Source organism: Zootoca vivipara, chromosome 9 (assembly GCF_965207765.1).
Source record: "Zootoca vivipara chromosome 9, rZooViv2.hap1.1, whole genome shotgun sequence".
NCBI lineage: Eukaryota > Metazoa > Chordata > Lepidosauria > Squamata > Lacertidae > Zootoca > Zootoca vivipara.
Window position 1 is genome coordinate 67,984,229 of NC_142592.1, and position 18,596 is coordinate 68,002,824.

An 18,596-nucleotide genomic window follows, 5' to 3' on the forward strand; every position below is an offset into this window, starting at 1 on the left:
CTGGCTAATCTGCAATTTATTGGTATGAGTTACTTTGATTAGTTTGCTGAAAAAACTTCACTGTAAACTTGCTGATTTGTTTTGAAATGGTTAATAAATGAGTTGTGAATCTGAATATTACTCATCCTTAAGTACCGTACTAGTTGTGAGCCATCCATGTGCTGTCTTTCCTGGAACAGGTAAACAATTCATAACAAATGAAAACTAAGTAAAAATGGAAGAGCAGGCTGCCTATAATTCATTCTGCAAGCCTACGCCGACCAGAACAAAGTCAGGACAGCAGTGTCATCTTGTATTAATCCCTGTCTTCACCTTCTGTTTTAGAGGATGTTAGAACATTTGGCTTTGTGCTGAAGTGAAGGGAACACAGACATGCAGGTGCCCACTCAAAATCTGAAACTGCCTCCAAGGAGAAACAGTACATACCAGAGCTGTAGCTATCCGTTGACGACTGAGAGATGGATCGGGACAATGAACGGCGGCCAATCTTTGTGGGGCGCTTGTTGAATTCTTGCTTTTGGTCTGCAAACTGGATCTGTCAAGAGAAAAGCCCAGATTGAGCAAAGGGAGGTACATTTAAAATGCCAACAAATGCAATCGTTCTGCTGAAGTTAAGGAATAGTTGCCTGTATCAGTAGTTAGATTGGGTTGCAATTTCTTCAGCATTAACCTTCTTTAGTGGACGTGTTGGTCTGGGTGCTTCAGCCGCAGGCAACACACAGCATTTTAACCTATTACTTCCCTCCTAATCACAACTGCCTTCCATTTTCAACGCACAGGCACACAGGTGTCTCATTCTAATCCAAGTGTTTCTCCTTCTATTGAAACCCTTGTTAAGAGTTTCTTGCCATCACAGACATTTGCTACAATCCCAGTCATCCCAGAAGTCTGATACTTGCACCAAACTGTGTGGAGATTTCTCTCCATTCCTGCACAGGGCCACTATCTAAAAAAAGGTGGTAATTAGCAGGGTTTCTCATGCTTAGGAATTCAAAATATTTTTCAAGCTTTGCCTGCAGGGAACTTGCGAAGGGATTTTTTTTTAAAAGTTAACTACACTTCCAGACAAGCTGAGAAGTAGAGCAAAGACTGTACCCAGGGGCGTCCTCTACAGATGAGCAGGGTGTTAGGACCTGTGCGACATTAGTATGCCCCAGAAGTATGGTATTTAGCTGCAGGGCAGGGGTAAAAAAAATGGCCATAAGAGACAAGTTGCTGGAGATGAGGGGCCTCGGAGGTGCAGAGTCCACTCACAGTGGACAGAAATTACTGTTCTGTTCCAAGTGTTCCTGGCTCTCTAAATTAAACCCCTCTCTCTGTGCCAGGTGGCAAGAAGCCACATGGTGGGGACTCAAAACAGTTTTGTTCTACAGATACTCACTATGAAGACAGCAAAGACAGCAAAATCAAGTATTTTCAGAAACCAAAGGCTGTTTGGGTTAAACCTAAGCTCCTGCCTCGCTTCCAAACCACAAATGACTTCCAAAGAGTCAGAAGCTCAAACACACACTTTCCAGTAGACTGCTGCCACACCAACACCTGAAAACTATCTGAGGAGAACCTCCAATATTATCATGGAACGAAACATGACATGACCCAGTGGTGACAAGGGTGGGCATCAGTTTTGAAAACATGAACAATGGGTCCGATTTAGAAATAAAGTTGTTTAAAAGGAGGGGGAACTGAAAATGGCAAAAAGCATGCAATATAGCAAAATATACGCCCCAGATAAAAAGTCATTTCTTTCACTGCCTATAAAGATGGTGCCAAACAAGACCTTCTTTGGATCCCCTGCCTTCACAACCCAGGTGGTGGCACCCCAAATTTGGAATGTCCTTTCCAGGATTGTTTTGGTGGCACAAGCTTTTTTAATTATGTTTTTACCACTGCTTTAAACCTTGCTTGGCTCTGGTTTTAAAACACATTCCAGACTTTTTTTTAATGTTTTACTTGGTTTTAATTTGTTATGGATTGTTTGCTGTTCCTGGAACCTTTGGGGGTTCGAACAACAGGAGAGAACGGGGACAGTCACACATTACTTAGGCTCTGAGCAGGCGCACGGAGGCATGCGCTACATTACCATCGGTGTCCGAAGAAAGTTGCCTGCACGCCAACAACTGAACTAAGGACCCATTAAGTGTCTTTTAAAACCCTTCTGTATATAATCCACAAAATGGTTGTGCCAATGACACACGAGGACTGAAAAAACTAGTGTAATCACAGAAGGCAGCGCAAATCTCATGCAAGTGCAGGAAAGTAAGGCCCTCATTCAACATAGGCAACGGAAAGCGCACATTTGACACTCACGTGAAATGGGATTCCTCTACAGGAAATTGAATGCCACCTGTTACAATCAAGTAGGCTGCTTGAGACTGAAAGGGGGAATAAGAGCAGGACGGGCTAAGTAAATTCAGTTTTTAGAAATCAAGCAGATTTCTATCAAATGAGTAAAAGAGTGGCAAAACACACACAAAAACAAGCATTTATACCACTCTGCTCATTCCTGCGCCCTTTTGACCACAGGAAACCCTCCTCCCTGTTGAAGTCACAATAATGGATCTATTCCCTTATTGCAAAGTTCCAGTTGTCTACTTTTCCTGAAAATAAAAGTATGTCTATTGAAATTCACATGTCAGTCAATGGAATCAACCCAGCAATAGTTCTAGAAGGAACAGTTTAAAATCAGACTTATTCCCATGACCACAAGGGGTCAGGCCTCTAACAATCCTAACTACTGCTGGAAAAAAAATGCCAACATCCCCTTTCTTTTAGAGCCACTAATTCCTTTGATTAGGCCACTAATAATGAATGGTAGTTCAATATAAAGTATTTTTATTTACAAAACAAGACATTTCAGATGGGTGAAAAGTAGCAATTATATTTGCACTCTATAGCATCTCATTTACTTTAAATCCCTCTTTCGCTAAAGACATTTACAGTATGTGCTCCTTGTGCAAAAGCCCCATTCTTGAGAAATCACAGCATTAATTCACCATCAACAGAAAGCAAGTCTTCAACAGTTGCTGAAAGCCACTGTAAACGATTCCTTGGCAGCATGTGCACAAAAGGGTCCAAAACATTCCGGTGCCCTTTATTGGCTTTTCAACACAGCCAGTTGCCCATTTTAACACCACCTTTGCACTGGTGCCTCACTTACATCCGGAGGTCAAACAAAATTCTGTCCCCACAGATGCCAATTTCCCCATGCCCTTTGACTGGCAATTAGAAGAACAAGCAGAGACTTGGGCACCTGCCATGCCACGTCTCAACAGGGCTGCTGCTTCCGAGATCTCTGGAAGCTCTTCTGCAGAATGCAGTGGCGTCCTGGGTATATAAGGGATGAGGCAGTCTCTCTAGCAGCCTGACCCCAAACTGTGTAAGACTTTATGTGTTAGTATCAAAACTTTAGACTTGGACCGACAGCTGATTGGCAGCCAGTTGGAACTTGCTTGCTCCCCAAAGCAGCCCAGATCTACTGCACTGGCTGTAGCCTCTAGACTGCTCTTGTTCCACATAAGAGTGTGTTGCAGTAATCCAGCCTTGAGGTTACCAATGTGTGGAAACTATGGTCCAGCTGTCCAGATCCAGGAACAGCTGTAGCTACGTCTGCACCTCCAGTGACATTCAGTATTCTGAATGCAGAATCTCTGTGGGGGAAGGAAAAATATGTGGCCCCAAAGATTCAATTGTCTTCTGAAGAACATCTTATGGCTGAGACTCCAAATGGCTTTGCCATTAAGATTAATGCCCAGGACTAACTTAGGTCCATTGATTTCAATAGATCTACTCTGAGTAGGACTAGCAGTGGCTGCAACCCAATCATTTACCACTATAAGTGAGCAATCTGGCAGGTGGCTGTAAGCAGGACCAAATAAAGCCACCTCCCAATGCGCACAGCCACCCAAACCCCTCCACTCTGCCTTGACTCGCTCAAAAAAGAGTTCTAGATACAGGTAGGTAGCCGTGTTGGTCTGAGTCGAAGCAAAATAAAAAAATTCCTTCAGTAGCACCTTAAAGACCAACTAAGTTTTTATTTTGGTATGAGCTTTCGTGTGCATGTATCTGAAGAAGTGTGCATGCACACAAAAGCTCATACCAAAATAAAAACTTAGTTGGTCTTTAAGGTGCTACTGAAGGAATTTTTTTATTTTGCTTCAAAAAAGAGTGTTAGCAAGGCCAGCTGGGGGGGGGATGTGGGGGGGGGATACCAGTCAGGCACCCACAACAGCCTCTGAGATAATCATCATTTGATGGTACTCTTGCTACTGGATTTTTAATCTGACTGCATTTGTATTTTAAGGCTGCCATATTATTTACTTCATCATTTTAGGATACCCGTATTATTTCCCTCCTTTAGAAAAGAGAAACAGAATATGTGGGCAAAACCAGATGCATCATAATTTAAAGGTCCTGGGTCACTGGGTAAATCTGGGATTTTCTCCAGGTATGTACAGGACCAAGTGCCACAGTGGTCCATATGTACTGGTGTTGTTCTAAATGAAGTTGGGAAGGGCGGAAGCTTAGCAACAGGGCCCCTGATTTGCACACAGGTGGTGTCAGGTTCAATCCTCCAGATGTTTTGAGACTACAATTCCCATCATCCCTGACCACTGGTCCTGTTAGCTAGGGATGATGGGAGTTGTAGTCCCAAAACATATGGAGGGCCAAGTTTGCCTATGCCTGATTTATAACATAGAAAACAACTACTTCACAATATATGATCATTGGCAATCCAGAAAGTATAAAACAATGCAACTACATAAGAACATGAATCATTCCCAAGATATTACTATAAACACACCTCTTACATATGTACCTTATGTTTGTATACAAACTCAGTATCACTTGATGCCATGCTCTGCAAATAAAAATATATTATTTTGATACTATACTAAACTACACTGAAATGTTTAAATGTTTCTTTGGTTGTCCTTGAATCTTCCCTCCACACTTGCCATCCTCTCCTGCCACACCCTTTGAGAACCCTTTGAGAACCACTAGACCTGTGGCAACAAGATCAGCCTGCTAAATCTGGCCAAAGTCTGCAGGAAACCATCGAACAGAACATGGGCACAAGAGCCCTCTCCCCTCCTGCAGTTTCCAGCAACTGGTATTCGGAAGCACTGCTGCATCCAGCTGTGGACCTCTGCAGTCAGTCAGTGTATACCAGGCATGGCCAAACTTGGCCCTCCAGCTGTTTTAGGACTACAACTTCCATCATCCCTAGCTAACAGGACTAGTGGTCAGGGATGATGGGAACTGTAGTCCTAAAACAGCTGGAGGGCCAAGTTTGGCCATGCCTGGTGTATACAATTCTAAGTTGGACAAAACAAGTTCTGTTCTAATTGGTCTAAGGCAGAACTAGACCTTTAAAATATGAAGCTTTCCTTTTTAATCTGGTGGGCTTTATTTCTGATGGTATATAAAAAAATGCAGCAATTTTTAATTATGGTGCAAGTTTCAGTTGCACTTTAGCAGCATCATTTGGCGCATGGAAACCTTAGCGCCCCCACCCCACCCCCAAAAGAGAACCTGACCTCAAAAAGAAACAGCATTCCCTCATGGTAAGATAAATGAGTGGCCTCAGTTTCAGTGACCAGATCTCCTCCAGCCATCCAACACCAGTTGGAGTAGAGACACCTGTTGGCCAAAGGGGGCCAGTTTCATCCCTCGAAAGACGCAAACCTATTTCTCAGGCATGTTAAATTTTTGCGGGGCAAATTCCTAAACAGGCACACAAAGTGCAACTCGTGAGCTCGACCCGCTGCGATCAGGAAAGCTCTCCTTATACAACTCTGCAAATTGGAAAGCCGTGAATATTTGAAGCTAGGTGCCAAATTTACCAGGGGGTGACAATGATTTCCAACAGAGCATATCCCACATCCCAGAGAAGACCCTCCTCCTGCACCTCCGTGACCAGCAGGCCCTACACTATGCTGTCAGCTCCCCTCCGATGTGCGGTGCTTAGAAAGGCACCTTGTTCCGAGAGGATACTGTTCCAACCAAGGGGTCTGGTCCACCTTTCCCCTTGCGGCAAGCTGTGGGGGTGCAGGAGGCTCGTTCTAACCTATTCTCGGCTTTATGCTTCTGCCCCTGACCTTGAGGGAAAGAGAGCCGAAGACTAGGGCTGGAGCTCTAGCTGCCTCCCAAAGAAATGGGGAAGGCAGGCAGGCAGAACTGCAGCCTCCGCTCCAGGAAGAAACAGGAAGAGCCTTCCCCTCACCTGGGCTTTCATCCCTGAGTCGCCGTTGACACTGTACTTCTTGTGCTTCGGCATGGCGTTGCTACCTGGAGCCCTCTCGCCACCCCTGCGCAATCCTCCCGAGAGAGAGGCAGCTGGCCATCCCCTTTATACCTCCCTTCCCTGCACCAGTGACCCTGTCCGCTCTGGTTTCAACTCTCTCTTGCTCGGGGAGGGAAGGTAGGGTAGAGGCGGGAGGGAGGTTGTGAGAGGTAAAGAGGGCTCCTTCCTCTTGCCTGGTGGCCTCAACTCTCTCCATTTGGCAGGGAAAGAGCCTGCAGCTTTAATGAAACTCTGCTACTTGTGCCTGGCAGAACAAAGCTTTGCTGGTATTCTCTCTCTCCCTCACCCCATTTTCCCTTCTCCTTTAATTGTTGTTTTATCGTGTTCCCCTCACCTCAGATCCATTAAGCTGCGGTTTCTAACATGGCCTGGCTTGTGCGTGCGTAACAATGGCTCATTTATGTAACCAGAATATTTCCTTGTCTGCTATAATTAACTTGCTAATTAGGTACCTTTAAATTTGAGGCTCTCTCCACCCACCCCTGTTTCCACAACCTCCCTTTCCTCAGCCTCAGATTAAGAGTAAACAGAGGACACATTAGAACCAAGTTAACTAATGAGCAACTAAAACAATGAAGGCATTTATTGGCCAAAGTGTTGGTTGAGGGTTGTTTGGGTTTTTTGCAACAGTAGAAAAGGTTGCTTGCCCTTATTGCAGTTGCAAGAGAATTGTGTCCTTCAGAGGCGCACTAGCATAATGCAAGGAAGCCACATGAGACTAATATGAGCACATGGCTGTTTTTCTCCCCAGTTCTGGCACCTCCTTGAAAAGAGAAGGGAAAGAGGAAGACCAAGGCATTGTGGACAGTTTTTTAAAATGTGCTTTCCAAGAAAAGACCGCATTACCTGTGATAGTGCCTGGATGTGGGCTTCAGTCCATGGACTGAACCCAGTGCTGTCAAAGGAACATAGAAAGCTACCTTATAATTAGTCTGTCCCTTGGTCCATCTAGCTCAGTATGGTCCACACTGACTGGCAGCAGCTCTCCTGGAGTCTTTCCCAGTCCTATTGTGAGATGCTGGGGACTGAACCTGGGACATTCTGCTTGCAAAGCAGGTGCTCTATCACTGTGCTACTGTGCTTCCTCACTACCTTCCCACCGGAGCGGTCCCTATTTATCTACTCACGCCGTTGCAAGGATTCGAACCACCGACCTTCTGATCAGCAAGCCCTAGACTCTGTGGTTTAACCCACAGTGCCACCTGGGTCAACTTAACTCTAGGGGATGCCAAATTGGTGTGCTAAATTAGGTTCAAACAAACTGCAAACACAAAACAGTTTTGTAGCATTTTAAATATGAAAAAAGAGGAGATAGGAAAATATAAACAGTAAGGTCGGGGGGGATGTAGGAAATACAGACATAATTAAGGTTATTAAAAGTGGTCATTCTTTTTTCTTCTTCTTTTTTTAAGTAGATGGTTTATAACAAAGTGCCATACTATTGGAGTGCAGAAAAAAGCATCTAGTGCTCTCATGGCCTGGAGTGTGATGTATAAGGGACCCATATCAGAATATTCAGGGATGAGCTAAGGTAAGCAGGAGACTTTGAGTGGCATATTTGCTAGGGTGAACTTTACCCACTAAAGTCAACAAAAGTTCATGTACAGCAAACAGTACAAAGTCACGTTTAATTTTGGCTGCCCACAACAAATGATTCTCTGTCCCTGAGCAACAAGGCTCAGTGAAAGGAAACTGGACAGCTATCGCGAAGGGAAAGCTCCAGCAGAATACTATTAACATCCATAAGACAGAAAGATGGCCAACCTTTGCTCAAACCTGGTTTTGTATCGAAAAATGTTTCTGATGGCCATTGTTCTAGGCTTGGGCGGAACCTTCTTTTTCGGATTCCAAGTCTCTATGATCAATTTTACTTCACCGTTTGTCAAGAAGTTCATCAACGATACCTGGCTGGAGAGATACAACACTCCCATTGATGACCAGAGCCTCATGCTCCTATGGTCATTCACTGTGTCTATCTTCAGCATTGGAGGACTGACGGGAACCTGCCTCTCAGGGTATCTGTCTGCAAAATGTGGGAAAAAGAACTGCATAATATTTAGCAGCCTCTTCATGTTAGTAGCTGCAGTGATCATGGGAACCAGCAAAATAGCAAAGTCCTTCGAAATGATTCTCCTTGGGCGACTCCTGTATGGTTTTAATGCAGGTTTGGGCGTCTGTATCCAAGGTCAGTACCTAGCAGAAATTTCTCCTAAGCACCTCCGTGGCTTGACCAATGTCACTATTGCAGTTCTAGCAAACCTGGGGAAATTTCTTGGGCAATTGACGGGACTCCATGAACTTTTAGGGACAGAGTCCCTGTGGCCTCTCCTGTTGGCCAGCGGCGGATTCCTAGCGCTGCTGCTGCTGATCACAGCCCCGTTCTTCCCTGAATCTCCGTCGTATCTTTTAATCCAGAAGGGAGATTTGGAAGGCTGCTTGAAATCTCTGAAACAGCTCTGGGGTGAAGGGGACCACAGAGCAGAGGTGGGTGATCTGTTGAAGGAGCAGGCAGCCACAAAAGAAGCAAAAATTATGAGTGTCTTGGAGCTCTTCAGAGATCGTTCCATGCGATGCCAGGTATACCTGTTGATCATGGTGGCAAGTACACTACCATTCAGTGGAGTCTGTGCCATCTACTTCTACTCTTTTGATGTGTTCCGTACAGCCGGGTTTAATGAAGAACTCAGCCCCTACGTCACTCTAGGGGTCGGGGCCTGTGAGCTCTGCTCAACCATTGTGTGCTTCTTCATCATTGAGCGTGCGGGCAGACGGACACTGCTGCTGTGGGGATACGGCCTGATGATAGTGGCCTTGGCGCTCCTCACAACTACTCTCTCGCTGCAAGACAGAACCTTCTGGCTACCATATTGCAATGTTGCTCTCATCTTCCTCTACATTGTTATCTATGGTGTGGGGCCTTCGGGGACAACATTCCCCGTCATAGCAGAACTCTTCACACAGTCATCCAGACCAGCTGCATTGGTCATTGGCACAACGCTGCATTGGGTGGAATTGTACTTGATCGGGATGCTGTTCCCTTATTTAGTGAGTCATCTGGGCAACTTCTGCTTTATTGTTTTCATGGGCATCATGACAATCTCATGGGTTTTCATCTTCCGGTTCCTTCCAGAGACAAAAGGCATGTCGCTCATGGACATCCAGATGGAATTCAATCATTTAAAAATGGGAAAGAATCAGCCTGAATATCTTGAAAAGTGTACAAAACTCTAGAAGGTCAGAAGGATGGGGCTTGCTGTTCTGACAGAATGGAATGTAGCAACTGGGGTGGATAGCAGAATTCAACAGGTCCATTGCTTCAAAAGACTCTGCTTAAATCAGGGTTTCATTGAAGAATAATGTGGTACAGCCCTCTTCAGAATGTAAAATTCAAAAGCAGGTAGGGCAATTTCAGGCTTGAATACACACACAGTATTAAGCCCTTTTAAAGGCTGATACAGGGAGAAAACCCTAGATTTGTTCTGTGAGTATAATGAAAGATAGCCATTGCTGGTTCTGCAAAGAAAATGGAGGGAGCTAGCACCACATTTGAAAGAAATGTCTCGAAACAAAGCATTTGGAGCATTGTGACTGAAGTGAGAAATCAACCTTTTCAGCTTCTAGTAATAATGAACTCATTAACATACTTACTTATGTGAGGTATATTAAATCAAATATAGATAACATATGCTCAGGATTTTCTCATAAACATGTTGTGCTATGAAACAGTCTAGAAATTGGTTAATAAATAAATAAAGATACCATGGATACTATATGCTAAACACCAGGAAGACAACAGAGTTGATTAGGAAAGTATGGAGCCGGTGGGGAGATAGTAAAACTGACAAATGAAATTGCAGGAAGAATATAAGGATTATTTCAGCTGGGAGCAGCTGTTAACTTGGGACCAGTTTACCTGCAAGATCATGCCCATTTGACCACTTCCATCTGTGGAAGTAGCACTGTTACAGCTGCCACATAATACTCATTCCATATCTGTAGGAAATTGATCTTTTAGTGTAGCAGCACCTACACTTTGGAACTCTCTGCCTATTGACACCTGCTGCATACTTTTCGGCACCTGCTTAAAACCTTTTCGTTTAGGCAAGCTTATCCAAACATGTAAAGATGCTGCTATGTTTCAATCTTTTTAACTGTTAATTTTAATTATCTTTAAATGTTTTTTAATTGTTTGCAACTGTTTTTTATTGGTCATTTTAATATTTCTTGTAAAATGCCAAGAGGATCAAGCCATGTATAAATGTTGTTAAATAAAATAAATTTCCAGATCCCTCAAAGAAACAAGGCTTCTCACGAAGAGGAGAAAAGAATGGCTCCCACAAAATGGAAAGCTTTCCTCCTTTTGGTCATTCTCTTCAACATCCTTGGTAAAGCAGAGAAGCTGGTCCCCAATAGTTTAAGCAGCTGTCTCAAGCCATCCAACTGATGAAGGTTCAATTTCAATGTCAGAATTCTATGTTGTACAGGATTTGGCGGTTATTTTAGGCCTCTTGTCTCAGTTACTCATAACAAAGCAACTCCACTGTGGTTCAAGTTGTATTATGAAGGGAGGTTGGTATACAGAGAGAGAGAGAGAGAGAGAGAGAGAGAGAGAGAGAGAGAGAGAGAGAGAGACTAAGGAAGCAGCTTTTGGAATTACAGTAGTCAACCAAACAGCAAATGGAAAGTTGCAGGGGCCGACCCCCAATTGTAATCCGGTTATTCAGGCTTGCTTGTAACTAGAAACCTTGAATATGGTTCATTTTTGCAAGATTACAGCTTGTCGAATAAGCAAGAGATTGAGGATCTGTGTCCAAGGCAAAGTCCACACTGACCATGACTCAAGCAGTCCAATACGTTAATATCAAATTACTGTACCCACAGAGGGTTTGTACTTCAGCTGTAATTCATTGTTTAAGAAGTGGGGCCTGCATGAAAATACTGTATCAGCATGTTCCCCATTCAGATGGAAGGGCCTTCCCTCACCAGTGTTTCTTCCGGATTATTTTTTTGTACTTTCTGAATTTTTTCCATTACAGGCATCCCCAACCTGCAGCCCTCCAGATGTTTTGGCCTACAACTCCCATGATCCCAAGTTAACAGGACCCGTGGTCAGGGATAATGGGGATTGTAGTCCAAAGCATCTGGAGGGCCGAAGGTTGGGGATGCCTGTTCTATTACTTCAGGTTTCTCCAAACCTCTTGTGCATAGTTTTTGGCTATATGAGGCCCTAGAGGGTGACCTTAGCTTCTTGATTTTATTTGTAATTAGTACACAACGCAAAAAAAAGTCAATCATGTTAATGCCCCCCGCCCAGCACACCATTAGTATTTGACTAGAAATATTTGAGGAGAAAAATTTAAGCACATTTAATGTGGTTTAAATGTTATATTATGTAGAATTTTGTATTAGAATACATGTAAAAATTTGAAGAGGATAGTATGTGCTTTCCTTACATTATTAAAATCAATTTGGCATCCATTCATTTGTACTTATGAAACAGAACGTTTTCTACAGATAACAAAGCTCGGGGGGGGGGAATCTGCCTCACATCACAGCCTCCCAATGCCACAATTTCTTTTTTAAAAAAACTTCAGGTTTTTATTATTTCTAATTTGAGCCTCATTCAGGGTTGGCCATTTGACCTTTCAAAAAGGGGCTGGTCAAACATAGACAAATATTAGTCAAGTATTTTAAAGCATTTTGGAACCAAAGACATATGCTTTTATGAGAGTAATTTTAATTGATTTTATTCACTATGATTTTTATCATGATTATGTAATATGATATGATATGATATGATATACAATAGGTCTGATGTATAATGCCAACTAGATAAAGTAATTAGTTGCCTTTAACTAATCCACAGTGGATTAAACCACAGAGCCTAGGGCTTGCCGATCAGAAGGTCGGCGGTTCGAATCCCCGCGATGGGGTGAGCTCCCGTTGCTTGGTCCCAGCTCCTGCCAACCTAGCAGTTCCAAAGCACGTCAAAGTGCAAGTAGATAAATAAATACCACTCCAAGCGGGAAGGTAAATGGTGTTTCTATGTGCTGCTCTGGTTTGCCAGAAGCGGCTTTGTCATGCTGGCCACCTGACCCGGAAGCTGTATGCCGGCTCCCTCGGCCAATAACACGAGATGAGTGCCACAACCCCAGAGTCGGTCACAAATGGACTTAATGGTCAAGGATCCCTTTACCTTTAACCATGAAATAATGAAAGTGGCTTACAACTGTAACAAATTAGAAAATCAATGTTAAGCAAAGTTCCTATTTTTGCCTGGAGAAACCTGCTGATCTATGATTTTGCTCATATCAATGGCCTTCTGGAAGAGAGGTTCCTTAGAGATTCCGCACAGGGGTCTGTTGAAAGGTCAAAATATGCACACATTTCCAATGGACCTAAAACGTGCTATACACTAATGGCCAATGAGTATCACACCTCTAATAATTATAATAATTATAATTTTATTATTTATACCCCCGTCCATCTGGCTGGGTTTCCCCAGCCACTCTGGGTGGCTCACAGAACATATAAAAACATAGTAAAACGTCAAACATGAAAAACTTCCCGAAACAGGGCTGCCTTCAGATGTCTTCGGAAAGTTGTGTAGTTCTTTATCTCCTTGACATGTGATGGGAGGGCATTCCACAGGGAGGGAACGCTAGTGAAAGCAATTCTGCTTTCAGCACCATGTGTGACAACTCAGTAACACATTCAGAGATCATTGCTGGATGCTGCAAGCCTTGAGCAAGGGAAGACTGCACCTGAACCAGTTTACTCTGGCATGAATGTTCACAGGCAGCCTGCCACTTCAGAAGGATACGACTGAACAAAAGGCATCTAATAAGGCAGACACCTTTTCTTAGAAAAAAGCAAACTCGCGTGTCGTAGCACAGTTAGCATCAGATATTAATGTACATAACTATATCTTGCAGAGTGAAACACACACACTTCTCAGCAGCGACAGGATGTTCCCCCAGAGTCCTCCCTTGCCATCTATTATGCACCTTGTTCCAAATTCCAGCCATTTATTTGTTCATTAACAGACCTCAATGGTGCTTTTAGTGATTCTGTACCATTTCAAAGGAGAACCCCCCCACTTCCTGGAACTCTCTCACCACCAAAGTAAATTCACAATCAAGAAAACCTCAAGCTATTTGAGCACAGCCAAGGCCAGGTAATGCTAATCAGCAACTTCTCATTCCAGACAACAAATGTCCTGGAAAGGGTATAAGCTCTCAGAAACCTTAGCTATACAGACTGCACAGACAGAACCGTTTCCTCTTCTACACTATCTCCTCTATCTTGGGTGCCCTCGTTCTGTCCCCACCAAGGTATTGTTTGCTGGAGGGCAAGGGCTAGTGGGCTTCAGTAGGAGACTGGCGCCCAGAAGTTCTGGCTCTCAGAACTGCGCTGTGCATTAAGGAGCAGGCTGGGGGGGGGGGGGGGGAACCTGCCAACTGTCTAAGATCTCTTCATTAGTCAGAAAAGAAAGCCAGATGACAGGCAGCAACTTAAAAAGGAATGCCTTGGTTACAGGTAAGATGCTTATCAACTGTCCTACTTTCTCAAATGAAACCAGAAGTGTGCCTCTGGACACCTGGGGTTAACACCTGAGAGGGAGATCAAGGCACACAGACGCAGTTTGCAGAGGCACCTGCTGACACACATACCTTTTCTCTTGCAGAGAGAACAGCTGGCTTTCGGGAAATGGGGGTTAGGGAAATTTAGAGGAAACACCACACTGCAAACCTGCAATACTTAAAAGTTTCAGCCAAAAGGTCTAAAGATCACTTCTACTTTCAAAGAGGTGGCTGCTTGTGCCAAACTCCCATGCCTTAACTAGAGGTGTGGTGGCAAGGCCTTTGCTAAATCCTCAGAGTGGTTAAGATTCCAGCCTGCAGCTAGAATGTCACATGAGCTAAAACCTCAGGAGGATTAACACAAACAACTTAACTCTTCACTGTTCTTAAGTTCAGCCTTGTTTCCTCTCAAACAAGGCAGTTTTGTGCGTCTATTCCACTGCACAGACCATTGCTTATACTGATCTCTCACTGCCCCCATGATCGGCCACATTGCTCACCAAGCAGCTGGCAAGAATGCCACTTGAAGGAGATTGGGTGGGCTGAACAAAGAAAGTGGGGGGGGGTGGATGCGAGAGAAACAAGATGCAGGGTATGGTCTGAGGACACATGAGACAGCCACCTTGCTGAAGCTAAACAGGTCAGAGTCTGCTCAGTACCTGGATGGCTGAGTCCCATGATCAAAGGAAGACGGGATATAAATATATGAAACACACAAACCAAAATGTCAGGTAACTGAAATTGGTCCAAATTCGCACTGATCCATAATAACAACTCCATTACTTAATTCCTTAATGTCTGACTATCGTAAAAAAGCATGCACATCTCTTAGGCTTGGAGCAGCAATTAACTATTGACCTAATTTGATTGCAAATACTCCATGAAATCATTATGGTAATGATGCCTAAAGAATTAGGCTGATGCCTATCCTTAGCACATTTGCATTTTAAAATGTGGCTTATTTTTGAACAACTGCTGTTACTTCACTTTATTCCTGTTTTAGTTTCATTTTTTTTAAAACTGTAGACCAACCTTAGTGTTCCAGAAACATAAACCAAGGAGAACAAAATTGTTCACATTAATAGAAACTTGTCTAACATCATTAATGCTGCAATATTTCATTACCACCTTTAAAATGTTAACCATTACAAAACAACGACATCAATCGGTTTTCGTAATTAACATAAGTATTAAGTTAACAGTAAAAACACTTGACCATTATTTGTTAGTACTTGACCAATTAACCAAATCTGTTTTGGTTAGAGCAGCTCTTCAGCTGTGCTATGGTAGAACAATGCAAAAGGAACCAAGTTTAAAACAAAAATAACCATAGCCACAGCAGGCTGCATTTGAATTGCTGGTATCATAGAATTTACGGAAATTTAGAGGCTGTTAAGTGTGCAACACACCAGATTTGAGGCTTCAGTAGTTTTCAACCTACAACGGCTGTTGACCAGAGTACAATTCAGAGCCCTCGTTCTTGACTCTCTGACTATACCCTCAATACATCAAGGCCCATCTTCTCCAACATAAGCCTGCCTGCGGACTGAGATCATTGATGGCCCTTCTCTAGATGGCCCAACTTCTGATGTTAGCTGGATGGCACAGGGGAGGGACCTTTCTCAGGTGGGGTGCCCCCATCTTTGGAAAGCTCTCCCCGGGAAGTCTTTGCAGTGCTAGGCAAATAACTTTACATTTTTGAAAGTCTGAGAATGTAATATGATTTGATTTTATTCTACCATTGTGATGCTCTTGTTTTATGGCCTCTGCTGTTTGAATACGTTTGATTCATTATTTTGATATGCCATGTTGCTGCTTCACTTATTCTAATAGTTATTCATAAAGATAATGCTACTGAAGGGAAGGATATAACTTTTAAAAAGCTTTTTTATATAGCTAGCTAACCATACCTTCCCTTCTGCACATAATACTGTAAATCTAATAGTACTCTTATTTTTCTTTCCTATAAATGGCTTGCAGTTGACTTTGACTGGGATTAAAGTTTAACCTTTATATCATGATACAGTACACATTGTCACTGGCTCTGGTGTAAGATTAAAAGCAGAGTTCGCAGCTCTATTCCTAGCATGAACCAAGACTTCAGCAAAACTGCAATCTTTGCCCTATGTCTCTAACACTAAATTCAGACGGAGAGGCTAGTGGCTCCAACAATGCGGAGTGGGGTGTTCCCCCGCCCCAGCCAAAAGATCCGATGTCACAGTGAAACTCAGAAATCATAGAAACCTAACTACTGTAGAAACCTGTTAACTGCAAAGAAGGCCTTATGTCTACACTATTAACACACCTCATGTATTTTCCTAGAGGTATACAAAAGGTAAAATGAGATGGATTAAGAGATACTCAATAAAGGCACTCCGTACAAAACTAAACAAGCTTTTAGCCTTTGATAAATTGGGTTAAATTTGATTTCCATTTCAATGTGTCTACTCTGAGTATAACAACATAGTTCAATACCAATCAATTTTTATTGATTTCCTAATGTGCTTTCAAATATGCATCAGTGAAGACAGACATATCGCATACAGGCAATAACTCAAAGGTAAACTTCCAGAGCCCAATTAATGCATTGTGTCTTAGATTGTAGGTCACATTCCCTCTTTACCACTTCTTTGTGGCTAGGCATACTACAGGATCTGCTCTTATGGATGGGTTTGTACTTCTGCTACAGCAGCTGAATGCTGTATTAAGCAGTATTTAAAGAAGGAATCAATGGTAGTAATTCTGAGCACCCCAGGGCAGAGCTTAGCTGTGTACATCACCCTTCCTCAAGCTGGTATGTTCCAGATGTTTTGGCCTACAATCAGGGTGGATTTGATTTAAATCAAACTGATTTAAATCACGATTTAAATCACTAGTCAGTAAGGCTTGATTTAAATCATAGTTTTCTACATAAAGACTAATTCTTGCTGGTATAACTTTAATATGCAAGTAGATTAAGATTTTTAGAATAACAACTTTTCATATTATTTTTTTATCCCCCAGTTTAATAGGTTAATCATATATGGACAACTTTACTGTTGTACATAGGAAGGAGAAAAATAATCATTACCTTAATAATAACAATTTAAATAGATTTATTCAACTGAAACAATAACATTACAGCATATGTTATTTGCTTAAACAAACATCCATGTTTGTTAACTAATTTGGCTAAACAAAAACAATATATATATATTTTAAGAAACTTAGACTGTCAGCCCAGCCTACACATGAAAAACTTGTATTCCAAACAATCAGAAAAATATTGTTTCTATTCTGTTCAGTGAACTTCTTGAAACTTAGCACTGAAGGGATTGTTTCTGTATTCATAGGTTTGTAGAACAATAGGATTAGGTATTCTTCTCAACTCTGTTCATGTTATAACATTTTTGCTGTGAAGAAGAGGCATGTGATCTCTGTTGAGTCAAATTCAGTTTTGAGAACTGCAAAAGTAAACCAAGCATCTGTGATAATATCTTGTAGGCAGAGAAACTGCCCAATAATCTTACAAAAACCTCTGGAAGAGCATGACATTGTAAATGGATTAATGCAGGCATCCCCAGACTTCAGCCCTCCAGATGTTTTGGACTACAATTCCCATCTTCCCCAACCAGTGATCCTGTTAGATAGGGGTCATAGGAGTTGTAGGCCAAAACATCTGGAGGGCCGCAGTTTGGGGATGCCTGGATTAATGGAATTTATTTACCCCCAAAATTAAACACATACAACCTTATTCTACATAATTTAAAAACTAATCTTTATTTCATGATGGAACAACCTTTGGACAGTAATATATTTTCCTCAAAAAGCATTTTATTTTTAAAAAATCCGATTTAAATCAAAAAAATTGATTTAAATAAAAAAATCTGATTTAAATAAAAAAATCTGATTTTTTTTATTTTTTAAAAAAAATCATTGATTTTTATTCACCCTGCCTACAATTCCTATCAGCCCCAGCCAGTTCCATACTAGGTTACGGAAGGCTATGTATGGAATCCTTATCAAATAAAGCTCTATGTTTCTTGCCTTTATCCCACATTCAAAAGGAGTACAGGATAGCCATTTGGAGCTATCTTTGGAGAAAGAAGTGAGTGCATGTGGAATAATTGCAAGAAAGGCTTAACATGGGAGCAAAATTATTATACAGAAATCAGATCAGATTCAATTACCCCAGGAACAGGGTGGATTTGATTTAAATCAAACTGATTTAAATCACGATTTAAATCACGATTTAAATCACTAGTCAGTAAGGCTTGATTTAAATCATAGTTTTCTACATAAAGACTAATTCTTGCTGGTATAACTTTAATATGCAAGTAGATGAAGATTTTTAGAATAACAACTTTTCATATTAGTTTTTTATCCCCAGTTTAATGGGTTATTCATATTTGGACAACTTTACTGTTGTACTTAGGAAGGAGAAAAATAATCATTAACTTAATAATAACAATTTAAATAGATTTATTCAACTGAAACAATAACATTACAGCATATGTTATTTGCTTAAACAAACATCCATGTTTGTTAAGTAATTTGGCTAAACAAAAACAATATATATATATTTTAAGAAACTTAGACTGTCAGCCCAGCCTACACATGAAAAACTTAAATGCTGTCCACTCCAAACAATCAGAAAAATATTGTTTCTATTCTATTCACTGAACTTCTTGAAACTTAGCACTGAAGGGGTTGTTTCTGTATTCATAGGT

The 18,596-nt window shown here is 41.9% G+C and overlaps 1 protein-coding gene and 1 pseudogene across 4 annotated transcripts in view; one reads left to right on the forward strand and one right to left on the reverse strand.

Annotated features, from left to right (window-relative positions):
- Positions 1–18,596, reverse strand: part of AHCYL2 (adenosylhomocysteinase like 2) — a 101,296-nt gene that overhangs the window by 37,213 nt on the left and 45,487 nt on the right. For all 3 annotated transcript variants that reach the window (XM_060279255.2, XM_060279258.2, XM_060279256.2), the window contains exon 2: positions 427–535. In XM_060279255.2, coding sequence (XP_060135238.1) covers positions 427–535 — 109 coding nt within the window. The remainder of the gene's footprint in view (positions 1–426; positions 536–18,596) is intronic.
- Positions 7,330–11,775, forward strand: LOC118091096 (solute carrier family 2, facilitated glucose transporter member 5 pseudogene; annotated as a pseudogene). Its single transcript, XR_015951710.1, has one exon. The product of XR_015951710.1 is annotated as a solute carrier family 2, facilitated glucose transporter member 5 pseudogene (transcript).